This window comes from Medicago truncatula, chromosome 8 (genome assembly GCF_003473485.1).
Source record: "Medicago truncatula cultivar Jemalong A17 chromosome 8, MtrunA17r5.0-ANR, whole genome shotgun sequence".
Lineage (NCBI taxonomy): Eukaryota > Viridiplantae > Streptophyta > Magnoliopsida > Fabales > Fabaceae > Medicago > Medicago truncatula.
The window spans coordinates 41,085,427-41,113,339 of NC_053049.1; the positions used below are offsets into that span (position 1 = coordinate 41,085,427).

General features: G+C 30.4%; 1 protein-coding gene and 1 non-coding gene across 2 annotated transcripts; one reads left to right on the forward strand and one right to left on the reverse strand.

Annotated features, from left to right (window-relative positions):
• Nucleotides 1-1,741: 1,741 nt before the first annotated feature.
• Nucleotides 1,742-2,689, reverse strand: LOC11436147 (basic blue protein). Its single transcript, XM_003629945.4, has 2 exons — nt 2,451-2,689; nt 1,742-2,273 (listed from the first exon to the last, which is right to left on the reverse strand). The coding sequence occupies exons 1-2, from the start codon at nt 2,614-2,616 to the stop codon at nt 2,074-2,076; spliced, it is 366 nt and encodes a 121-aa protein (XP_003629993.1). The 5' UTR covers nt 2,617-2,689; the 3' UTR covers nt 1,742-2,073.
• Nucleotides 2,690-26,909: 24,220 nt separating this feature from the next.
• On the forward strand, nt 26,910-27,034 carry LOC112417611 (U11 spliceosomal RNA). Its single transcript, XR_003008212.1, has one exon. It is a non-coding gene; the product is annotated as a U11 spliceosomal RNA (small nuclear RNA).
• The last annotated feature ends 879 nt before the right edge of the window (nt 27,035-27,913 follow it).

Below are 27,913 nucleotides of genomic sequence, written 5' to 3' on the forward strand. Positions count from 1 at the left end.
ACAAAATAAGAAAAACCCATCTATTTACAGCCAAAATCAAATTTACCGTTTGCTTATTCTCTTCTACACATTTATCATTTTTCTTTGGTTTAGCCTACAAAACAAGATTTTTTTTTTTTTTCATAAACCGATCAAAATGATGATAAACATATAAACAAACATATATGTGTGACAGTGACACACCTTTTTTTTTCCTTTTTTCTTGGACTTATTTTCAGTTTGAGCAAAGTTTACCTCAATTTTATTCCTGCATCCATTAAATAAATAATATAAATAAATAATCAAATTGAATGAAGCAATTTCATGGCTGAACTAAAAATTACAAACTAAGAACATACATTGCGTTTTGAAAAGCAATAGCAGCTACGATGAACTGGTTTGTTACGACGACGGCGGGGGCGATACAAAGAGTACAAGAAGGGTAGAGTGGTTGGCGGCCTGCTATGAGAGGAAGAGGGAGGTGTCAGCCGTGATCTGTGAATTTTTTTTTTTACTTTTAATCTCAGCGGTTGAAATTTTTAACTCACTCTTTCTAAATAGGCAATTACCCTGAAATTGTAAATTTTGCTTGGCTAAATGCGATCACTTTTGAGGATAAAAAAGAATATATATAAATTTTTAAATTCAAAGGCCTTTTGCACGTAAGTACAAAACTTTAAGAGATATTTGCAAAACGTCATATTGACTAATAGAAGAATTTGACGGTGGGGTAAATTGATTAACATTGTTAAATTTCATATGCTAATTGAAGTTTTGTTAATTTCAAGAGGTAATTGACGAAACTTACAATTTCAAGGATAATTGCATGTTTACTTCATATTAATTACTCTCTTTTTAAGGACCCGTTTGTTATAAATTTAAAATAAAATGGTTTTTTTTTTGTATTTGTAAAAAATGGATTTAATCTATGTAGTTAAAAAAAAGTCTTGTTATCGAGTGCTCCCGAAGCATTCTTTAAACATTCTAAATTAAGTAATTGTTTCATAAAAAAAATCAAATTTATTAATTTTCAATGTACTTTACCGCACAAACTTTCACAAAAAATTACCGTTTAAATTCTTAACTAGTGCCTCGGGACACTAGTTAACATGTCTAAAAAAAATATAGAAGTTGACTTAAAAACTAGTAGGATATGATAAGAAAATAATATATGCATTTACCCATATAAATTAATTTTCATATAAGTAATGGTCCAAAGATGGACCTTACTACTTTAAGTAAAATGAATTTTATATTAATAAAAATAATGAAGAATAAATGTAATATTTTATTAAAATTTTCTAAAAATATTAAGATTCACTTTGGACCAGATTCATATTAGATGCTCCATACAGTTATTTGTAATATTTTAGTAAAAAAAACAAGGTTTAGAAAATATATCAAGGTTCATATATATTTTATTACCAAAGTATAATTATATGTAGCTTTTTCTATTGATTGGTTTTGTCGGTAAACAAGTACTACGAATTGCTTCAGAAAAATCCACCCAGACCATTTACAATGGGGAGAGTTTAACATGTTATAGGTCTTGATATTACATAGGTACTATTATTATTAGGGAGAGAAAAAAATGGTGTTTGTGGAGAAGAGTAGCTTCAATAAGCACCCTCTCTCTCCATAGGTCCCACACATTTTTATTATTAAAGTAAATTTACTTTACATAATTATTATTTTAAATAAAAACAATAATAGCAGTTCCTACGTAATAATATATAGATGAAGTTCAAACTTCAACCACCACAAGAATAATAACAATGGTAAATTTAAATCAATTGTAGTTCCCTTCAAACAATTGGTTCGCTACATAACATCCTGAGAGACCCAGAAATCATATTACACAAATTATTTGTTACTACTAGATCCATGATGACTAACATATAGCAGCATACATGGAACACTTAACACTTCACACCCACCTATCCACTTATTTAATTTAAGGATAATAAAACTTCTACATGATTCAAGAAGTACATAAAGAACAGGTACAACAAGAGGTATGAAAATTGAAAAACACACACATATATAAGTTGAACCCTAAATTATTAGGTATATTAGACTTTAATATAGTAAAATTTAAGCAGCATTGATGGCAATTTTCATTCCGGACTCGCAGTGACCCACAAAGTTGCAAATGAAGTAGTTTTGTCCCCTAGCAAGCCTGATCTGATCCTTTCCTGACCTATACACTTTTGCTCCTCTTGGAGTCTTGCAACTATCATACCCTCCTTTGTTCACCGCCACCACATTGTGAGCTGATGGACTATAGTTGAACACTGCACAAACATACACAGATTTATATTTATGTTCAATAAATTTGTAAAGATTTATGCACAAGAAAAATTCTTCCCTATGTGTTATAATTTTTTATTGTTTGTACTTTGGAGTAAGATTCATATTTAGAGTGAAATTTGATAACATTCTTTAACGATTGGAAGATAGTAGATACATACCAAGGGTATCACCAGCCCTAAAGCGTTTTCCATTAGGCCATCCAACAGTGTTAAAGGTCCAACCTCCAGGACCTCCAACAGTGTAGGTAGCAGCATGAGCCAACTCAGAGTTAAGAACAAAAAAGCAGACTAGTAGAACCAATGCACTGCCTCTTCCCAGAGCCATGTTTCTCTACTATTATTTGCTAGAAAACTGTGAAAGAAAGGTAATGTAATGAATTTGGAATGATGTGGTAAGGTTTTATAATTGAGGAGTGAGTGAAGAGGCCTGCAAGAAATCTTAATGGGTGGGTTGGTTAGAAAGTAAATACTTCTCCATATTGCAGGAGTACTCATCTGACCAAGACACGTGGGTCTGCCCAAACTCATTATGTCTATATTTCATAATAATCACAAATGATTTTGTTAACTCAACATTAAAATATAGACACCATATATGATATCGTATATACTCCCTCCATTCGTATATGTAAGTATCTTTTGCCTTTAATAAAAAAGTACTTACATATAAGGACGGAGAGGGTATATTTTTATCATCTTTACCCATGTCTATCTTTTATCTTTAAAAATTTATAGCATTCCAAAATAAATTTTAAACTTAGAAGATCTAGTATTTAACATCAAAATATTGATTTTTTTTTAAGAACAACAAAATTTTGATGTCAAAGTATAGTTTTCCTTGTCCCAAAAGCCTAAATTCATGCCCTCAAAAGGCACAAGATATGGGAGTCTTCTATACATTTTTTCTTTTCTTTTTTTGCTATAGGTCTTCTAGACATTAATTCAACCCGTAATGATTCTAGAAATGTACCTTTTTTTGCCCAAGTTGTCGTTGTTAATTAAGGTAATAATCAATGTATGATACAAAAATAGATGATATTGGTTCAAGTTAAACTCCACTAAATATGGCTAAGTTGTAAATGTCAGTTAGTGGATTTAAATTGAATTTTGGTTTTTATTTTAGGCACCGCTTCGCAAATGGCCAAGTCCTCATAAAGCATTTCCTAACAAACATGGAAACCAATTGACAATAAGTGCCAACCTCCCACCATGACATAAATTTCCTTAGAAATGTCCTACAAGAAGGTACATTAATTAATGATGATAGTTGACTTGGACTTCTACTACTAATATTTGGTCCACAATGTGGGCTCATGTCTCGTAATTTACGGTGGTCGATCTATGTAGGTGAGGCCTATATTAACCCTTCATGAATTTGAGGTAATTTATTTTTAATGATAAATATGATTCAATCCGAAACGAAAGAGATGAAGATCACATGTTGAATGAGCTATACAAAGAAACTTTATGATTTTGATATGAAAATGATAACTAATCGTAAGAAAAACAAAGATACATCACCTTTAATGAATTGGGGGTAAATTGCCCCTAATAACAAATATGATTCGATTATGGAATGAAGGAGATAGAGATCACATGTTAAATGAAAGAAATGAATAAGTTTGATGTTTTTGAGATGAAAATGGTAACTAATTTTTAAAATAAAGATGAAAAAAATGAATTTTTTCTTAGAAAGAGGTAAACTACCCCCAAATCATCAAATGGCAACGTAGAAAAAACCATTTAAAGATGGTAAAATATGTCGAGTATGTCAACCTGGTATGTTAAACTAGCTCGAAAAATGGTGAGGTGACAATCAGTGATGGTCCTCTGAGCTAGTTTAGAAAAAAAATATATGTTTTCTTGCTAACTTTTTTGATTTATTTTGCTAATGAATTTGTGTTCTTCATTGGAAATTTTAACAATTTTGAGATTACGTTGAACGTAATTCAACCTAAACTATTTTGAGGTTGTTGTTGGAGCCCCAATTAATTTTCATATTTATTACTGATTGTGTCATATGCAACATCATGTTAGATTATTTAGTTGCTTGTGTGAATGTATGTTTATGTTATCGGTATCATTTTTGTTGAACTTCATTTTATTATTTTTTGCTATTATTTTTATGAGATGAGATGTGAATGAATAAACCAATTGACAGGCCAAACCACGAGCTTCTTGAGGGGCAGGGCAAGAGTTTCAACTTGACCACTCAAATTTTCCCATCATGTCCCTCTTTTGATAGGTTAATTGCAGGGAAGAAAACCTATTCTGCCAAACCTATGAAGACGATGATCTAATTCAAACTAAAGTGTTGAATTTGTGTTTTTAAGTAGTTTTGGTAGAACCCAAATCAATTCGGACAAATCCAAAGTGTTTTGTTCGAGTAAGTTGTAACATAAATATACATTCACACAAGTATTCAAGGTTGAATTGTCAATCCTACATGTCGTTGACTGATTCAAACACCCTCACATAATTTGTGAGACTATTTGAACATGAGATAGATTCAAGTTACACCTATTCGACTATGAATAGTTCAATTGATCCTTTATGCTTCTACGTGAACACGAACTAAACCTAAATTTGGTTATAGACCATTTTCGACTAAAATTTATATTATTTACAAAAATATTTAGCTGGCATTTGAAAACATGGATGATAGTACAATTTTCCCTCCAAAATCAACTACCACGTCCGGGTCCATTCTTTACAACTGGGTACAAGTTTTAAGTGACTAATCGGTCAAAAAATGTTTAAGTAACTAAAATAAGTTTTGGAATTTTATCTAGTTGGAAATTCTTGTAGTGATAATATATAGAGCATATTTGATAAAAGTAATAACTGAGGTAAATTCAAGTCATGTGTGTACTTCTTTCCAAATGAATTGGGTCGCTAGATTTTTTTTTTTTTTTTTAAGGAGAATTGGGTCGCTAGATAATCGCTAGAAGCAAAGACAGACCCATAAATCATACTCCACTTATTTAATTTAAGGATACAACTTCTACGTGATTCAAGAAGTATATAAAGAACAGGTACAAGAAGAGGTATGAAATTTGCAAAGCACACAGATAAAAAATGATCACTACATTATTAGTAAATAATAGTATATAATATAGTATAATATAGACATCACTGATGGCAATTTTCATTCCTGACCAATTTTCAGCACTGATATTATTTATATAATTTCTACTCTTCATGAAACCATTTCCACTCTAAGGAAAGAAAAAAAAAACATTATTTTGATAGCAAACATTATTTATAAAATGACTAACATTTGACCTAAAATTTTGATGGCAAAACATTATTTTGTTAACATAAAAGCCTAAATTCCTAAAAAAAAAAAAAAAAAAAAAAAAAAAAAAAAAACATAAAAGCCTAACTTGATGCCCACAAAGAGGCCCAAAATATGGAAGTCTACACATTTTTATTTTTCTGTTACAAGTCTTCTACACATTAATTCAACCATGATGATTTGATAGTGGTTCAAGTTAAACTCCACTATATATGGCTAAGTTGTAAATTGTCAGCGGTGGATTTAACTTTCAAAGTTTGCTTTTTGGGCACAGCACACATATCGCATATGCCTAAGTCTTACTCACCAATTTCCACCTCCCACCATGACATAAATTTCCTTTGACTTGGACTTCTACTACTAATAGTAGTATCCTTTTTAGTCCACAATGCAGGCTAGTGTCTTGTATTTTGTATTTTATTAGGGTGGTCGATTTAGGACCGGTAAAACATGTTGAGTCTCTCTTGTATTTTATTAGTGTCTTGCATTTTAGTTCAACCTAAATTATTTTGAGGTTATTGTTGGATCCCCAATTTATTTTCATGTGCATGACCTTCTAGTTCAACCTAAAATTGTTTATATTTTTATCATGATAGATTCTTCTTTGAATGCATGGACCTTGCTATCTATTATTCTTCTTTCAAAAAAAAAAAAACAAATTTATTATTCTGGTGGTGAAGCCAAGAATTCATCGTTTCATAATACTGTCGTCTCTCATACTGATTCAAAGTGTGGTGATACAATAGGAAATCGAATGGTGATGTTGTAGGTGAGACAATAACCAATATAAAGAATTTGAGAAAAATTCATAAAATAAAAAACTTATGTCCAATTCGTGAATAATACTTGTAACTTAACCTCTTAGCCGAATTTCCAAAGCATAACTTAGAAGAAGATAATATTTCTATTAAAATAAAAAACTTCAAGAGGAGTATAATAAAATGAGTTTGGAGAGGATTCAAAATCATCTTCACGGTAGATTGTGGTTATTAGAGAGTGATCCATCAAACTTCATCACTTGCGTACTAAATTAGTCACCTTTGGGAAAATGAAAATGGAGCATTGTTTCTTTACGTAACGGAATCTAGGAATTTAAATATTCTTCAATTGAAGATATTTGAAGCGTTTGTGTGGTGTGGTTTCTTGAGCCTCAAATAATTATTAGCAAACTATGACTCAATGTTGGATAAGTTTTTTGAATTTGCCTCACGGATACTGCTCCAAAAATCCCCTTTGCTTTTGTTAATAGTTTTGAAAATCCGGTAAGTCTTGATGATTTTACGCGAATGTTGTCCTACAAGAGAAGCCTAAATGTACGGTGTGTAAATGTATCATGAAATCATTGTTGATGTCTTGCATCATCAAATCATGGATGCTCAAATTGTTGAAGAAATTGGTTTTGACAAGAAAAGAGAGAGAAACTTTATTGAGAATTTTAGTTCCAAAACTAATATTAAAGAGGTCTTTGGATCCATTTCATCTAATTCAGCTACTAGTGGATCACATAGGAAAGATTATCTAAATATACGTATCGTAGATTCTTGGAGTGATACAATATCAAAAGAAAACATCGTTCAGAATCATCGAATCCCATCTTTTTTTGAAGCAAACTTACATTCAATGGTTACTGTTTCTAGTATATGACATATGGAATGTTAATCTTACTATTGATTTTTTTTTTTTTGAAAGACTAAATTTAAACAAAAAGCGTTATCATAGCCTTCCATAATTCTGTTTTATTTGTTAATAGCTCTTTTTGAAAAATCGTTATTATAGCCTTTGCTTGAAATATCTTTTTTTTTTTTTCCCGGAGTTCGAACGTTAGACTTTGCATATATTATGCATTGTCCTAACTGAGTTAATGACACTTGTCCAAAAACTGCTATTAAATTGACACTATTAAAATTCAAAATTTGCATAGTGCTTGCATGCTTTGGAGGCTCGTTTTGTTCGTTCAGAATACATGATCCCAAAGGGGATTTCAAATTAACTCAACTAGGTTTGAAGAACGATTACTTGGCCGAATTGAAACCCTCACCCATAAAATTGTTGGTTTGGCTCACCGTTTCATGTTTTCCTTAGCTTCTTTACTTTTTATGGTAATATCTTTATTTGTTTAATTGATTATTGTTTGTTGGTTTGAAGTATGAGAGTTGTGTTTGTCTTCCGTTTATTTATGTTTTGTTAACTTGCATTGAGCTGCTTTGAACCCTATATCTATGACAATCGTAATAAAAAGGAAACAAAAGGGAAATTTATCATTTCATGGTTTTATACCATAATAGATAAAAGAGAATTTGATCACATACCCTGCAATATCAAACTATCAAACACATTAGATTCTCCATAATTGATGTACCTGATATTGAACAAGTAGGGAACTAACGCTACTCAAAGAACAATATGTATCAAATTACCAATGTGCATGCTTGCGGGGGGAACCACTAGTTTAGGTTAGATCGCCAACGGAAAAATAGATCAAAAGCCACCGTTTATCGGAAGGAAAGTGTTAATTGTGCTCTAAGGACTGATAGGGACCAACATGAAAGAGGGACGCAGATCTGTTTAGATTAACTTTTTTTTTTTTTTTTTTCTGTTAATCTTTTGATTCTCAGATAAATGAGTCATGATAATCTAGAGTTCGACAGAAAAATAAGTAAAATCTGGTCAAAAGTTGTTCAACTCATAAATCAAACTCAAGTTCATCTGGCTTTTTGATTTAGCCATTAATAAAAAGGTAACAGTAGCTGAAATGTTTTCTCTTGGGTGGGGGGAGGATGGTGAGACGTGGCAGTGGAGGCGTAGGTTATTTGCTTCGGAGAAGGAGTTGGTTAGAGTGTGCAGTGAATTTTTAGTTAACATTTTGCAGCCTAATCTTTATGACAGGTGGTTATGGTAGTTGCATCCATTAAATAATTATACTGTTACAAGTGCCTATAAATACATGATGTCGACAATCACCAACCAGGCAACTGATCCAACTGCATATGTTTGGAACAAAGAGGTCCTTTTAAAGGTCAGTCTCTTTGCTTGGCGTCTGTTGCGGAACCGTCTTCCAACTACTGACAACTTAATAAAGAGGCATGTTCTTCAGCATAGTGCACACCCTTGTGTGGGTGGATGTGGTAAAATGGAAGATGTTGATCACTTGTTCCTCTCTTGCGATTATTTTGGGAAAATTTGGAATGGTATTTTGCAATGGCTTGACTTCAGCATGGTGCTACTGGAACATGTTGTAAATCACTTACAGGAGCTCGAAAGTCTAGGCGGTTTTCACAAAAGCATCTGCTTGGTTTTTAATCTCATTTTGCTATCATGCGCTTGGGTTATTTGTAACGAACAAAATGCTCGGGTGTTTAGACAAAATGGGTCCTCGTTACAACAACTTCTAGATAACATCATGATTCAATCTTTTTGGTGGCTAAAACAAGTGTCACAATTTTGTTTTTACCTATCACTTGTGGTAGCTAAACCATTTGCATTGTTTGGGAATCTTTTTGTAAGAGGGTTGTCTTTTGCTATTTTGGTTCTTTATTACTGCTATTCTCCTACTCTTGATGTAACTTGACTTTTTCTGGTTTTTCGGCACTCCTTGTGCTCGAAATTCCAGATCGATGATTTATAATATTTCAATAAAACTTCTGGAAAAAAAAAAAAAGCAAAACCAACAAAATTTCACAACTAGGAAAACATTAAGGTTCTTTTTAAATATTTTTTAAACTATTCTTCAATAATTATTTTTAAACTAGTTTAAAAAATAACTAACATAATTTTTTTTTGTGGTGGTCGCGGTTCACCTTGCATATATTATGCATTGTCTCTACCAACTGAGCTAAGCTCACGAGGACTAACATAAATTGTTTAAAATGTATGAAATCAATTATATATATTAATATTTAAAAATTAGTATAATATTTAAATATTATTAAATATATAATTGAGTCAAGTCATTAATAAAATAAACCGAATTATATATAACTTATGTTCTACTCATTTAGTTAACGAACTTAATTTCTTTCTTAACTTCACTCTTATTTAATTCATGAATTAAGTTTGAGTGAATTAATTTTAGTGTTTGAGTTTCAAACTAATGAATTGACTTGATTCATTTTTAGCTATCAACATCGCAATTGATTTTTTAGAGGCACCTCACGATCGTTATTCTCTCCTTTATTTATTAATAATATTTGTCTTTTGAACTTGGTATAATGATGTTCATGTAAATCAAGTAATTGAGTTTCAATTGTTAATAAACTCCACTAAAGATGAATCATTTAGAAGAATTTGAGTTTAATTTTTGGATGGAACAATTATCTATCATTTTTTATTTGATGAATGTTAGATATACTCTATTTTCAACACTCACTCTAACCGTTATTCTTTTATTGAATGAAATTAATGCATGTTCCACCATTTTAAGTGGAACCTTCCAGTTAACTTTAGATTATGTAAGCTTATTTTCTTCTCGGAATCAAAGGATTAGAAATACAATGTTTATGCATATATGATTTTCAATGGTAACGGAAACTCCTTTTTGCACCTATGTATGGCTAATGATATAAATAATTTGTTTTTTATATAAATGATTCTCACACACACAAACACATATAAGCTACACATAATAGAGGCTATACCACCAATAGAAAAAATATAAAGAAAAAAAAACATATCATAAAAAGAAAAAGAAAAGGAGAGAAACAAAGAAGAAGCTAAGTGATGAATTGTGAATGACTCGCAAGAAAAACACAAGCAAGGAGGTATGAAAATTTTGGAATTTTTCTGCATTTAGATAATTACTGAAGATTAATGGTTGAATGATATTTTTTTGTGTGTGTTACATAATACCCCTCTCTATGTATACCTGCAAATTTTAGAACCCTTTCTATATAGTTTTTGAGTGTCTTGTGTTTGTATTATTCATATTTGAAGGTTATTTTTAACTGATTCTTTTATCAATAAAATTTCTTATTTCTAGCTAGTCCAAGAAAAGGATTATACACAAATATGAAGAGACGTGGTCCATGCAACCATTGCGGAACAAAATGTAAGTCTAGCTCCTTCCTCAAGCTCTTGAGGTTTTTTTCTTCCCATTTGACTGAATTAAATACATTGTATTAATTTTTGACTAGATGGAATTTTTAATTATAGTTTGAGAAAAAAAAGTTAGCATAACCTAAAAAAAAAAGTCAAGGAACATGATTTAAATCTTATAAAAGATTTTGTAAAATTACCATCAGTACAACCCCTCTTATAAAAAATAATGTACCCTTTCACAACTTTTTCATAAAAAAAAAATTGGATAAAAAGTAAAAGACAACAAAGAACATTAACGAGCGGGATTTTTATGGTATTCCATTTGTGTGACATTGGGGATCTTTAAGAGATTTTTTTTTTCATGTTCGAGATTAATCTAATCCGATATGATAACGGCCCGGGATTATGAAAAAATAATATTCCTATGATAACTTCAATTCTAATTCCATTAAAAATAATAGAGTGGTTTACAAAAACAAAAAATAGAGCAACATTATGACATTGTTTCTCTGATATAAAATGACAAGCAATAATTATTATTATTTTGGTAATTTGACTTTTTACTCACCTGTAAAAATATGGATTCTGAAAGAAAAAAAAATTGTTTTTGTCTTTTCTTCTTGAGCTTCCTCGTAAGCCCCTGCTATGCTTGTTATATCCTATCAAACCTTTCTTTGGTAGTTGTCATTGTTCTTTGTCCTATGACTCTTCACTCCGTCTCTGTCTCCCGCTCATTATCAATCTATCTCCCCTTTATACTGCTTTCATGTGAAAAACTTTCGAATATAATGTGTCAAATTTAATAGTTATGATTGAATGGTAATTTTTTTAACAAGTGAAAATGAAATATATTAGCAATAATAAACATTTCTCATAGCACAAGAAGTACATAAAACGAACACAAGAGTAAAATGACTTCAATTGAACCAACAAATGAAAAAAGGAAAGAGCGAGTGTTATTATTCAATGTCCAAACAGGAGAACGGGATAAGCCACCAATCATCATAACCAAAAGCAAAATTAATGTATTTTGCCTTGAGCTACCCGTAGGATAAAAGATTGACTTTATCCACAAGATTATGAATAGAGTCCTCCTTTTGGCTAAAAATCATATTACTACGCTCTTTCCAAATTACCCCGACACAAGAAAACCAAATAACATACATAAGAGATCGTCGCATTCTAGAACATCCTGATACAAAACAAAACTACATAAAATGGTCATAAACACTTGACGCATCAACCGAAGAGAAATCAATCCACTACCGAACATGCTGTCAAACGTTGCCGAAGAATTTACAATCCAAGAACAAGTGATTAGCCGATTTGTGAAATTTAATTGAATAGAATTTGATGTTTTTTTTAAAGGTGATGATTTTTTTTTATATATAAATAAATGTTAGTAATTAATTGTTATGTTAGTATATTTTCATTTGTCAAGGATTGAACTTGTATCCTCCAACTCACTAATTAGTTTATTCTTTTTTACTAATTCATTGTTTATTGTTTTTAATACATGAATATTGCATCGATATACAGAAAGACCTTAGAAACTCCAAAATCATAACCTAAAAATAAGCCTAACCTTGCAAATATATATTAAACGTAAATATGGAGTTTTACTTTTATTTCATTTTTCATGAGTAACTCACATCATTCTGCAAATAACTTTTCGCACTCAAATTTTGTGTCAAACACTACTATACGTTGAAGACAACTTTAGTCCTATTCGAGAGATATTCATGCACTAACCAAATTTTTTGAAAAAATCATCATGTTTCTATGATCCGATGCATCAAAGTTATTGCTGTAGTGCAAATTATTTAGCACCCTACTAGCCGTTCTTATCACAATCGTGAATCATACTCATTAAAAAATTGGTCGATCAAAATAATACATTTACTAAATATAGCAGAGGAACTAATATAATTAATTCTCATAAAAATATAGGATAATTAAGTATGTAAATTAAAAAAAATTAAAGACTTTATTTAATTGGTCAAAATTAAAAAGGCAATAAAATAATTTATTGCGACTCATTAATTTTCTACTGCTTAATTTCATAATACAGATCTTGAAAATTAAGACCATGACCATAGTCACTCTAATATGTACAATCATTAAAAAGGCTTGTATTAAATAATTTGAATTAATTACGTGCATATATGAATTAAGGTGTCTTGTATAAGAATAAATATAGGTATAGCTAGGCATGTGATTAATTAATACCCCTTTGTAAGAACAAGAGAACAATTTTTTTGTTTTTTTATTGATTTTTCCAACATTTTCTTACTAAGTGTTTTCAATCGGTGATTAAAATGGATTCATCACCAGCAACTCCAGTATGGCGCCAAGGACCAGAAGAGAAGCCAGTTTTATGCAATGCATGTGGAACAAGATACCGAAACGGGGGAAACCTTGAAGAACATTCTCTCAAACGTTGTTTTCCAAAAGAACTCGTTGTTAGATGCAGTGGCAACATTAGAAGCAATAGTCTCAAAGAAAGTTCTTCAACCATTGATGTTTCTGATTCAGATAATGGTATGTGCTAGTACTAGCCATTTTCACTCTTTTCTTTACAATATACTACTTTAATTTTGTGAGGGTGGGCGTGCGTGAATATTTATTTTAAATTGTTAAATAAATAAGAGAATTTTTACTTAGATGAAGAAGATTTAGATTCTTTCAAGTCTGTAGTAGTCTCTTCAAAGAGACGTTGTTTGAGGATTATAAATCAGAAGATGACACCGATGGAGAAATTTCAACAAGAACTTCTTGATGAGTTGAAAAATCACGGGATACCAGATGAGTCATCCCCAGAAGAGGTCTTATTGTTCGAAAATGTGAACAACTTCATACCTTCAAATGAAATTGGCCTTGGAGCAGTTCTTCTTAAATCAGACGGTTCTTCTATATAGAAAGGATAATATATTTCCTTCATTAATAAATTATGAACTTGAATGTCTTGTGAATCCTGTGTTCTCTAAATGTAGTTTGGAGATATATTTTTTAAAATAATTTGGGCCTCTTAAATTTCATTACTTATTTTATGACCTTGTTAGGAGATGCTTATGTCCGTCTTATGTTTTATAAAGTGATTTGAATCAATTTTCAAATGTATGATTCAATAATTGCATGTATGAAGAAGTAACAGGGTGAACAATTTCATCAGAAAGAGAATTGTTTTACAATATGTTGTTGGCTCTACTACTTCGGGTGTGGACATAACATATGAAGTTTATTGTGTCTTAGTTTTGGTTGATTCAGCATGCCAACAATGCATCTAAGGGTACCTTTTTATTTTTTTATTTTTTTTAGAGGAGAGTTCCATTTTTTTTTGTTACACGTATAAGGGTATTTTGTAAGGTCTAAGATACCGATTATACTTCCATTAATACATTTTTCTTATAAACTTTTTTATTCTTATCAAATATGGCTAGCTAGTAGCTAAGAGGGAAAAAAGGAACCGTGACAAAGCAATTTTTTTAGATTTGCTAGGAGGGTAAGATAATTGATGGATTTAAATATTTTAATTTTTTTTCTCTCCAATTTGTTTCCCGACTACTTAAAATTTATTGATTCATGGCTCATTAAAAATAATAAATGTAGTCATCACTACTTGACAAACTTCTATAAATACAAAATTAAATTTGTTGTGAATTCAAAACATAAAATCACACTCATAAACTTACATATGTAGAGCAACATGAAGTAGTAATCAAAATCAAAGTAGATTTTAGTATCAACAACAACATACCTAGATTTAAGTGTAATGAAAACCACAAACATAATCAAAACAACAAAGATATAAGAGACCAGTATTAGAGAAAACCAACACACTAATATATTTGTATAGCTAGTTCGGATCAATATGTCAGACATCTGAAGAGAGAACAAATCTTCAATCCACTATGATATAGTGCGTGTTACAAAGAGGATACAAGAAATTAGATCACAATCTCACGAAGAATAAACCATAATTTCTACCATTTTGTCAAGTCAGTCAAACTCACAATGAATCCTATGATGAGAAAAACAGGAGAGATAGCTTTTCTATCTTTCCTCTAATGAAATCTTACTATCCAAGGTGTTTGTGAAGAGTATTACAGCCCAAGCATCCCACCAGAAGACACTCAACCCTTAGCATCTAAGCTCCCTCATTTGTTTTGACAAAATTCCCTCTCTTGAAGCCTCCATAAAAGTCGATAGATGAAAGCTTTTATAGTACTCAGACTCAAACAAAATTGCACCATGAATTGTCAAGATTGTGTCACGATCTTCAACTCGTACCCAATATTGCTGTCAGCCTTATCCAAAATTGTGCCACTATTCCTTCTGATCGTGGCACGTTTTTTTACGAACCAAATCAATATCTCAAAACCCAAATCACGCATGATTGATATTACGCCGCGATTTTTAACGAACATTCATCACCAAATTATGAGTTAATTTCAACCAAATTTATATGAGGTTCATTAATTAATTATGCTAATATTAAATTGCATTGCGGAATAAATGTATTTTCATTTGACTTGTCTAATTCTAAAGCAAAGTAGTAGTGGTAACCAGGGTTATTCTTGAAAAATTAAGTAAATGCATTCAGTAAATTGAAAGATGCTTGTCTTTTATTTAAGGACAATTGTTTCTCTCAATTAGTGGTTATAACTAGGGACGTTGGAGTATTTTATAGTTTCAGATTTTTGAGTACATAACTACAAGGTGTTCTTTCTTGGGTCAACACTCTCTTCTTACTTATTGGATCTTGGTGGTTTACTTCTCTAGCTTTGGTTGTATTAGTTTTCTTCTAGTTTATTTAATTGGTCACTTTATGTTTAACTTTTGACCTAACTTCAAATTATTATAACTACATTCCCTTAGAAACCAGGAAGAAAACTCTCATGCTAGGTTTATGTTTAATTATGATTTGCTCTTCTTTCAAACCATGCTTGAATTAATATTGGGTTTTTTTTGGTTACGAATGAATATTGGGTTAGAGAAACCTTTGTGCTCAATATATATAAAAGTATTTATAATACTAAGTGAATTATTTTCATAAAAAAATTGCAAAGGAATTTATTTTTCTTCAACAAAATTTTAACTCAGTACCTTAATGTTACAATATTAAATTCTTGCAATTGTGTTAACGTTTTTTTTTTTTGCCGGGATTTGAACCTCGGACCTTACGTATATTATGCATTGTCCTAACTAACTAAGTTAAGCTCATGAGGACAATTGTATTAACGCTTTAAGTGCACTCTTAAGCGTACATTTGAAAAACAAATGTAAATTATAACTTGGATTTCTAAACACTTAAGTGCACTCATACAAATGTAAATTATAACTTGAGTTTTTAAAACACACTCTCTTTTAAAAAATGGGGAAGAGAAAATTTATAAATAACCATAACACTACTCATGTGAGATTTGAATAAAGTCTTTTGAGATTTCTAATCTAAAACATAGTGGTTATTTTGGAAGAAAAAATAACGTTGAAACCATATATCAGAGGTTTGTACCAAAAAAAATAAAAAGAGGTTTGGAATAGGCGGTGTGAACTAGCAGTAAAAAAAAAATCACTTATCAGAATTGGTTTTTTTTTTTTTTTTACTCAGAATTGGTTTTTTACGGGCACCTCACAATTGTTATTCTATCCTTTATATTATAATAAAAAAAAAATTTGAACTTGGTACAACGATGTTCATGTAATCAAGTAATTGAGTTGAAGTTGATACTACTTCCGTCCCTATATTAATTTTGTTGTTAATATAGGTAACTTGGTTGCAGATGCTTTGGCTAGACATGGTCAAGGGCTTTCACTGTTCTCCTCACAATGGTGGCCAGCTCCTCCTACTTTCATTCAATCTTTCCTTGCTAAGGATAGATATGGGATGCCATCTTCTAGATTGAATATAAGATGATTGTTTCCTTTATGCTTGTTTTAGAGGATTGTTTTCTTTGTTTTTCTGCTGTTCGTTTCAGTTTGTATTTTCAAACTTTTTGTAAGAGGTTCAGGCTGCTCCTGACAAACTTTAATTGATTTTTAGCTTTATCAAAAAACAATTTTATCCGAGAGAGTTAATTTATGTTATGTTGATTGAAGAAAAAGATGCAAAATAAATAAGGGTATGTTGGTAAAGAAATAATTAATATACTTGAAAATATCAAAGAGGTTTTATAAAAAGGGACAATTTTTTCTTCTCAAAAGAGTCTTATAATTAGGGACGGAGGCAGTAATAAACTCAACTAAAGAGAATTGTTTAAAAGAAATTTGATTTTTGAATAGAATAATTATTAATCATTCTTTTCCCTAAAAAAAGAAATATTATTCATTCTTTATTTACTTTTCAATCAAACTTTAGATTATCTAAGTTTTTTATCCTTGGGAATCAGAGAATTAAAAAATGACGTTTATGCGTTTATGTTTTCAAAGGTAACGAAATCTCCTTTTTGTACCTATGTATGATGACTCATAAATACATTTTTAAGGCATACTCACACACACACAAATATATATATATATATATATATATATATATATATATATATATATATATATATATATAAGCTACACATAATAGAGGCTATACCACCAATAGAAAAAATAAAAATAACACCAAAAATATATATCATAAAAAGAAAAAGAAAAGGAGAAAGATAGAGAAGAAGTTAAGTGACAAATTGTGAAAGACTCGCAAAAAAAGTATAAGTAGAAAGGTAAGTCTAGTTCCGTCCTAAGTTTTATTTTTTATTTTTTTATGGAAGCTCCTTCCTCAAGCTCTTGAGATTATTTTCCCATTTGACTGAATTAAATGTATTGTTTTCATTTTTGACTCAATAGAATTTTTAATTAAAGTTTGAACAAAAACAATTGGTGTAAAATAATACTTAATTAGTTATAATAAATTAAAGACTTTATTTAATTGGTCAAAATTTAAAAGGCAATACAATAATTTATTGTAACTCATTAATTTTCGATTGTTTAATTTCATAACACAGATCTTGAAAATTAAGACCGTGGCCATAGTCACTCTAATAGTATGATATACAATCATTAAATCATTTGAATTAAATACTCGCACATATATATATACACGAAAAACAAACATTCACAGCTCTAATTAATTAAGGTATCTTTAGAATAAATATAGCTAAGCATGTGATTAATCCCCCTTTATAAGAATAATAATACTACAAGAGAACAATTCTTTGTTTTTTTATTGATTTTTTCAACATTTTCTTACAAAGTATTTTGAATCGGTGATTAACATGGATTCATCACCAGCAACTCCAGCATGGCGCCAGGGACCAGAAGAGAAACCAGTTTTATGCAATGCATGTGGACTAAGATACCAAAACTGGGGAGACCTTGCTGATCATTCACTCAAACGTTTGTTTCCAAAAGAACTTGTTGCTAATAGTGGCAACAGTAGCAACAACGGTCTCATAGAAAGTTCTTCAACCATTGATGTTTCTGATTCAGAAAATGGCATGTGTTTATACTAGTACTAGCCATTTTCACTCTCTTCTTTATAACGATATATACTACTTTTGTGAGGGTGGGCGTGGCGTGAATACTTATTTTAAACCGTTAATAAATAAAGATAATTTTTGCGCAGAATAAAAGATTCAGATTCATGCAAGTCTGCAGTCTCTTCAAAGAGACGTAGTTTGAGAATTATTAATCAGAAGATGACACCGATGGAGAAGTTTCAACAAGAACTTCTCGATGAGTTGAAAAATCACGAGATACCAAACGAGTCATCCCCAGAAGAGGCCTTATTGTTTAAAAATGTGAACAACTTCATACCTTCAAATGAAATTGGCCTTGGAATAGTTCTTCTTAAACCAGACGGTTCTTCTATATATGTAGAAGGGATAATATATATATATATATATATATATATATATATAGTTAGGATCCGTTGACACCAGTGTCAACAGATTCGTTGACACCAAATCTCAACCATCGATTTTACTTAATCAAAATGCTCATATTTGCTTAACTAAATCTCACGTGCCCATCACTTCATCGGATTCTTGCTCCCCTTTTATGTTTCACCAATCTTCATCTTTCTCATTTTCGTTATTGTTATTAATATTATCACTGCTAAGATTTTTCCCTCTTTGCCATCGGTTCTCGTATCCCAAATCAAATTCACAACTTCATTTCAATATTTTTTACGGGTTTAAATTTGAGCATTGAAATACTAAGGGATAATTATAATTTATTCAACCAAATTACGATTCAAAATTGTGATTTATCAATAAACTGAGTAAATTTCAGATCAAACACAATTGTCACACCTAAAATCATACAAATAAATTAAATAAAACACATCCAAAATACCTCAAGAATCCCAGATTCATTACTATTCAATTGCAATTGTTTTCATAAATCTGGCATAATTTGACCTAATCAGCTATGATCGATGGAGGAACAAGTCAAGAGGGAAGAAGATGCAGACAAAAATATTATTATTGTGCGTGTGGCAGATAGTAAAAAAAGAATTCAAGAAGAAAGAATAAGGAGTATCGCGAGTTCATGTTTTTCAATGATTGAACAAAATTATATTATGCCGTTGAGAAAATGGATATGCACAAAATAAAAATATGGATTAGCTACAAGCCTTTTGATTAAATAAAGTTGATGGTTGAGATTTGGTGTCAACGACACCTGTTATCAACGGATGCTATATATATATATATATATATATATATATTCATTAATAAATTATGAATTTGCATGTTTTGTGAATCTTTGTGGTTCTCTCTAAGTGTGGCTTGGAGATATTTTGTTTTTGAAATATTTTGGACCTCTTGAATTTCGAACCTTAATTAATTATGAGACTTTGTTAGAAGTTGCTTCTCTCCGTCTTATGTTTTATCAGGTGTTTTGAATCAATTTTCAAATATTTTGATTCAGTAATTGCATGCATGAAGAAGTGATAGACGGTGAACAATTCATTTGAAAGAGCTGTTTTAATATATCTTGTTTAAATTGTTTTAATTTATTTTGTTTGCTACTTCGAGTGTGGAACTTGAGATATTAACATATAAAGTTTATTATGTCTTAGTTTTGGTTGATTGGTGGCAAAATCCTTTAGCATAAATGCATCTAAGGGTACCTTTTTTTTGTTACACATCTAGGAGTATCTTTGCAAGGGCTAAAATATAAGTTATACTTGCATTAATACATCTATATACTACTATTAAAGTTGATGCCCTATAAATTTCCCATTTTGCCCCTAGGAAGGGTATTTTTGTAATTTTCTAATTGGTGGAATTGTGTTGTTGCCACCTCACCATTATATGGGTGCATTTCCCATTTTGCCCCTCACAATTTTTTAATTATTTTATAATTTTTATATTTTTGATAACTTTAACTATTTTTCAATTTTTTTTATTCCAAATTCAGTTGCTTCTACATTGTCGTTGTAGAAGATTAAGGTATCGCTTGACCCGGTTTTTTTTCTTCAACTTTTCTACATTTTTAAGGAGAAGTTAGGTCAAACATAGTATCAATTAATTACTTACTAAAAAAAAGTAATTTTTTTGAATGCATAAAATTGAATGGAATGAGCTTTGGCCAAAAGTTGTTGAATGTTACTTTAAAAAACTACTTCTCGACAATTTATTTCAAAAGCACATCTTTTCAACTCACACTGGGAACCTTTTCTTTTGTTTTTTAATATTATATTTCAATATGATTTTTTCTTCCATTTAATTTTTTTTGGAATCGTTCCATTTAATTTTTTTTAAGGAGGTCCCATTTAATTTTATTACTTTTTTTCAAAGGAATTTTATTATCTTTTTATCACTTATACATTTAAATTCAATATCGTTTAATCATCACAACCTCACAAATATTTTTATTCACGCTGTCATTTAATGATACCAAATATTTTTATTTTCTTTCTTCAACCTCGCAAATATATACGAACACACATATTAGCGCTTAGAGTAATACTTTATATATGTCTGTTTTTTTGTTACGCTACTGCGTATAATTTTTTTTGACGTTGCATAATGCGTATGATTATTTTATTCTTATCTTCAAAAAAGGTCTAGATGCCTAGAAAAATTATACTTATATATATATATATTTTGCACCCTTATATTGTAACAAACTATGCATATCTTTTTCTTATTCGAAAAAACTAAACATATAGGTTTCCATGGCACCAACAATGTAACAAATATAATATCATATAATATAAATTCTTATCTTTTTGAAAGACACCAAAATGTACACTAATAAGTAACATTGATAAATCATGATGATTGAATTTTAGCTCATGATAAGGTTTTGACACAATTGTTATTTTAGCTTCTGGTACTGTGGTTGAAAAAAATTGATGTATGTGGGTTATTTTAGTTTTTGTGAGTAATCATAAAGCCATAACAATTTTCATATTTGGTTTATTCTTTCCTATATGATTGAGCCGTACAAAAGTTGATTGGTGAAATTTGTTTTGGTCATATCATTGACGTCCAAAAAGTTGATGATTCAGAAATTTGTGCATTTAAGATCAGGTTGATTTGATGATACAAAAATTGATCACATAGGAATATGTTAGCTTCTTTCGATATCAGAATGAACAAAGGGAATAAAATTAAATGATGTATTATTGTATCTTTATATAGGACTTTCGATTTCAAGGGATTATGACTACATTAAGGATCTAAAAAATGATTTGGACATTTGGAAAATAGGATTTGGAGTGCTGGATTCTTGGATTGTAAATGGTAGTAATGAGAATCAACATATGAAGCTCATTATTTGTGATGCAAAGATTAGATGAGTTAGTTAAGATTTGTTATAATTTCCTTTATGATTTATCAATGTTACTTATTATTTCTTTCTCGAATTTAGGGTGATCGAGTTCATGTAATAACTCGGTATAGAGAATTGGAGCATTGAAAGGCTTTGATCAAGGAAAACAAGACTTATACTTTGTATAATTGTCATGTGTTTGATAATGACATTGTATTTAATCTCTTTCGGGTTGTTTTTGGTTCTGATACAAAGGTGCAGAAGTATGACAAGTTAACTAACGTTCTTATTCATGAATTTCGTTTTAAGTCATTTAAGAAAATTCAAGATGGAAAATTCAAATCTGACATTTTATATGATATAGTTATGTGCTTTAATTTATTTCTTTGTTTTCTCCGATTATAATATTATTATAGATGTAATATTTTTTTTTAAGAAATCATCGGGCTTCTTCATGAGATTGTCAAGACAACACCAATTGGGACTAGAAAGAAACCGTGTACGAACATTGTGTTGAAAGATAAAAGGTATTATTTTTTAATTTGTCAACATCAGATGATAGAATTTTGTATAAGTTTGATAATGACCTGAAAGATGTCTTTCTTTATGCAGTGAGAATATAGTTGATGTAACACTATGGAAAAAATACTCCGTAGCTTGATCATTTACCATCTATTTATCTTGAGTTCTTCCATTTTATAGTCATTGGCAACCCAAATATATGTAACAATTGGTCAGGTTCGAGGCTGCTCATCAACCTACATTATCCGGTTGTTGAGAAGTTTAAGACTTAGTAAGTTTGCATTATGATTTCAAAATATAGTATTAGAGTAACTTATTATTTCACAATCTGATTTGATTGTTTTTTGACCATGTTTCTTGAATTGTTGTCGTGACCTTAACACTTCTCAAGCTCAGAGTCAAAGTATCAGTCATAACTTAAGTTAGAGTTCGGCTTCTTCTCAACGTACTTTGTACAACGATTTTTTCAATCTGCCTCAGGTTAGGCCAATTACTGAATTTATAAACTTAGTCATGGTCTGTTTTTTTTTATGCACGAACATGCTTTGAGTTTTTTGATGCACAAGTTAAAAATACATATTGCATTATTCTTTATTTCATGTGCATAATTTGGGTTAGGATACATACTTCATCACTATTTGGAAAACAACTAAATTCAATCCTAACCAGTTTGGATGGTATTATAAGAGTTGCACCAAATGTTCGAAGACATCAATGTCAAATGGTGCTAGCTATAGATGCACATGCGGGAGTGATGCTTAATTTCCATTTGTTTCAACAATGTTAATTGGTCAACGGGGTTCATATAATGCACATACATGTATTTATCTAGACTTTATAGGAAGATAATAGGAAGATAAATTAGAAGTCATGATACATTTTCTTTAGCTTAAATCAGTTAAGCTACCTTTATTTTATAAATTATATGTAACTATATTCGCATACAGAGAAAGTATAAGTGTCGCCTCATTACCGCCGAAAGAGCAAGCTATGAAAAATACTTGGGTGGGCTATGGATCAATTTCTGCAGAGAACGTGTGATGATAGAAGGTGGTAAGCTCATATTTGGTCTCGAAAAGTCACCGAAGAACTTGCACGTTCGAGTTGTTCTAAAGTAGATATTTGCTGCTGAACTATTTAAACTTCTACTATTTTGACGTATCGTTTTGGACTGTAATCGTAAACTATTTTGACTTTGGGATGTCATTTGTTCTTTTCATTTTGTCTGATGTAAATATTGACAAAAATCTCTTTTTAGTTAGTCTTTGACACTTGGAGTCTCTTTTATAAACCTAACTATTATGTAACGTTAATCTGCACATTGTTGGTTCCTTCATTGGTTCAAATTAGTATCATGTTAATTATAATGTTGTTTTCCTAATCTTTTGAACAAAATAGAACATGCCCTTTTTCTACAGCAGATCTTTATAATGCTTTGGAACCAGCCCATATATATTTTATGATGAATCATAATGTTCCGTCGTTTTAACATATCTTCTTTCGATTTTTTTTGTTTATCAAAAACGTTATTGAACCCGTGCGAAGCACGGGTTTGTAACTAGTTTTTCTAATAAACTTTTTATTGTTATCAAATAGTAGCAAAGAGGGACTCAAGGAATGATAACAAACAAGGCTATTTTTTAGATTTGCTAGGAGGGTGGATAATTCAATATGTAACTGGTTGAAAATATGGGAAGGGATAAGAGAAAGAGAAATAGTTATCTTCTTATTTGGATCATGAGAAAATGGAAGTTAAAATGATTATTATTATTTTTTTTGGATTTGTTTACATGGTTATCCATCGCCTTATTACATGTTATCTTTTCATATATGGGTAAAGTATTTTAGTTGATGTGTTTAAATATTTTAAATTGTTTTCTCTAATTTGTTTTTCAATATTGGAGGGGAAATCAAACTTGAGTGAGAAGATATTTTGAAATGATTATATATATATATATATATATATATATATATATATATATATATATATATAACACTAGTAGAAAACGTTGAAAGAGTGATCAATTTTATCGATCTCTACTACTATCGTCATGTACTTTCATAAAGTAGATATTTTATTTTTCACCACTTTCTAATACAAAATTTCTATATAAGTCTCTGTAACTAGTGTTTCGAGCAGGAGCGGAGCAATGTTTTAATCATTGGGGGAACAAGTCTTAAAAGGTAGTATAATTTAGCAAACAAACTTACATTATGAGCTTTTTTTTTTAAGTGAAAAGGATTTTTTTGCCATAAAAGACAAAGGCCCAACATACAAAATGACACAAATGCTAATAATGGGGGGACCATATTCATGATCATGTGTAAATATCAATATAAAATAATAGTATAATAATAGTAAAAAAAAAAATAGAAAAATTGGAGAGACCACGGCCACCCCTAAACCCCATAGTCCCTCCGCCACCGGTTTCAAGGATACTAGTTAACATTTCCTTTTATTTTTTCACCTCTAATTTTCAACATTGTTTCCATGTTTCTAGTAGTGACTTTACGATCTAGTTCCCTAATCCCTCATCTTTCAGTTTTCCAACCGCCACTATGTAAAAGAAAATTTAAGGATGGGTCAAATTATTATTATCTAGTGGCCAATAATTTTTTTACAATAATGGTCTCATTTGATGCCTATATAGTATATCATCAAGTGTTTGATTTGATGCCTACATGTATTACTACTCGTTTGATTAATGATATGAGATAAGTTTATTTTCTTAAAAAAAAAAATAGGAGATTATTTTTATATTTATAGTTTAGAGATTAAGTTGAAGAGAAAGTGATATTTTTATGTTTAAATTGACAGTTGAAAAATTTTAGCAACACATTTTTCAACACTCTTTTTTGTGGCAAAAACTCATATGTATCCCACTAAATAAATATACATGAGACGCATATATATTTTAACGAATCAAATAGAGTATATTAGAATCGAACCTGAGACCTTTACGAGGAGTACACTCCAAGATCAAAGCAATCCCGCCTGGCCAATTCAAGTGGGTTTATATATAGTCATCATTAAAGGTAAATCGAGATCATTATAGGCAGCAGAAATTAAATTTTTTGATTTCCTTTCCTTGGATCATTACGAATTTAACATGATCAGTGATAGAATTGTTACCTCTTGAAGTGCAGAAAAGAATTTCGATCACATCAAAGCAATAGAGCAAAGCCTCTACTCGTCCACAAGAACGGTTCTCCTATAGTTCCTGGTGCTAGCCAAGCGATCATAGGTTAAGAGAAAACTAGGGTTTGATTTTTGCCTTTAGGGTTTCTCAAAATGTGTGTCATCTGACTTCAGCACAAGAGTTGTATTTATAGAACAACTTGTGTGTTTTGCAAGTCAAGTAATCACTACTGGACTTATGTAAGCCCATTAACCCATTAGTGTTCACTAACTAATTATCGTTATTTGCTAAATGCACCCAATCTTGTCTTACTTATATTTCTAATTCTGACTGTTCTATTGTGTATGACCATATATAGGTTCTTGTAATGTTGGCAATAAAATTAAATTTTATATTTAATATTATGAATAGTGAACGGTATCCACATTCGTGCCACTATTCCTTCTGATCATGACACAATTTTTTACGAACGAAATCAATATCTTAGAACCCAAATCATGCATAATTGCTATCGCGCCACAACTTTTAACGAACCTTCATCACCAATTTGTGAGTCAATATTTCAACCAAATTTATATGAGGTTCGTTAACTATTTATGCTAACATTAAATTGACATTTCCGTCAAAAAAAAATTAAATGTGCATATTTAAGTTCTCAATAGCAAGACGACCAACAATATGCAATATTTCAAAGGTGACAACATCATCTTTTGTATCTATATGATTATGATTATTAAGATAGACATTTACAGAGCATTATACATGCAAGCTAGCTACATTCAAGTGAGGTAGTGCAATACAAAAAAGAAGAAAAGAGTGCAGCGGAATACAAGGGAAAAACACGTAGAAATTAAGGGTTTGTTTGGATTGAAGGTTTAGGAGGGAGAGTTTATTTTTCTTTTTTAAATTACAGACTATATAACATGTTTTTTTAAAATAAATTAAGTGTGATTAAAGTATTATATGATAGTTTATCATCTTAATATGTTAACTTTTTAAAAAACACTTCCTAGTGTCCGTAATTTTTTAAAAAAAAAAGTAAACCCTTCCCACCTTTCTCTCCTAAACCCTCAATCCAAACACACCCTAAATGTATGAAAAATTTGGATTTTTTCTGCATTTATGTAATTATAAATGCTTGACTGTATTTTTTGGGGACTGGATCCGCTCGAGTGACAGGAGAGGTCCAATGAAATTTTGACCATTTAAATTAAAAGGGTTATTAATAAACATACGAGAGATAATCATTAAAATATGTAGATTGCAGAGAAATTTACTGGAGGGATTCCTCTCCTGTATTTTTTGTAAACTCACCGTGCAAGGTTTGTTAACTCACTCACTATGTATTTGCCACTTGAGTTCTAAAACATTATTTTTCAATGGTTCTTTTGTTTGTGTATTTCATTTCATGATTTTTGTGGATCTGAATTTCTAATCACTATAATTTCTTTTAAGAGTAGTGTTATTTGAACAATCAAATGAGACAACTTATGTGATAACTTTTTTTTCCTCTTTTTCATTGGTCAAAAACAATGGAGAGAGAAAAAGGAAAAGAGAGAATAAGAGTATAATATGAGTATGAGAAAGAAAATTATCAAAAAGTTGTCAGAAAGTGGTTGTGCAAATATCATTTCTCTTCTTCTAATTTATGCTTGAAGGAAAAGAAGTTAGATGCGGATATGGGAAAAGGAGGCCCATGCATGCATTGCGGAATAAAATGTAAGTCTCTTCGTGGTTAGAACATTGGTTTGATTAGGTTCCTTCCTCATGCCCTTTGGTCAATTAAATGTAAAGTAGTAGTATTAATCAGGTTAAATAAATGCATGTAGTAAATTGAAAGATGCTTGTCTAAAAAAGGTCGGTTGGTTAAATATGCCACACTCATTAGAATGGCGAGTGCTGTATGGCTATCAAGATATATGACTGACATAATTTTTGTGAATCAATAGGGTTGGCTCGTTAAGTCGACCCTCTTTTCATTTAAAAAGAAAAAGAAAAGAAAGATGCTTGTCTTGGACAAATTTTTTCTCTCAATTAATGTTTATAACTAGGACGGGTGGACTATTTGATAATTTAAAATATTTGAGTACATGGTGTTCTTTCTTGGGTCGACACTCTCTTCTTAGTTATTGGATCGTTGTGGTTCACTTCTCTAGTTTTGGTTGTATTAATCTCCTTCGAATTTATTCAATTGGCCACTTTTTATTAAACTTTTGACCTAACTCCAAATTTTTATAACTACATTCCCTTAGAAACCAAATTGGTAACAGAACCAAGAATCTCCTACTAGTTTCACGTATAATTATGATTTACTTTTCTTTCAAACCATGCTTGAATTAAGTACCGTTTCATCCAGTTTTTTTTTTTTTTTCCAGCTTCTTTACATTTTTAAAGAGAAGATAGATCAAACACAATATTAATAAAGTACCTTCGAAAAAAAGTATTTTTTTTAGAATGCATAAAATTGAATGAAATAAGCTTTAACCAAAAGTTGTTGAATGCTACTTCAAAAAACTACTTCTCCGTAATTTATTTCACAAGTACCTCTCTTCAACTCACGCATGCAACCTTTTCTTTTATTTTTTAATATTATATTTCAATTTTTTTTTCTTCTTCCATTTATTTTTTTTGAACCGGTCCATATAATTTTTTTAAAGGAGGATCAATTTAATTTTATTATCTATTTTTGAAGGAATTTTATTATCTTTTTATCAGTTATATATTTAATTTTAATATCGTTTAATTATCACAACCTCACAAATATATTTATTCATGTTGTCGTTGAATGACACCAAATATTTTTATTCTCTTTCTTCAACCTCACAAATACACACACACACACACATTAGCGTTTA

Coding starts and splice junctions, on each gene's coding strand:
- LOC11436147 (XM_003629945.4), bottom strand. CDS start 2,616: ATGGCTCTGGGAAGAGGCAGTGCATTGGTTCTACTAGTCTGCTTTTTT. Junction 2,274..2,450: donor TAGGGCTGGTGATACCCTTG/GTATGTATCTAC, acceptor ATGTTTGTGCAG/TGTTCAACTATAGTCCATCA.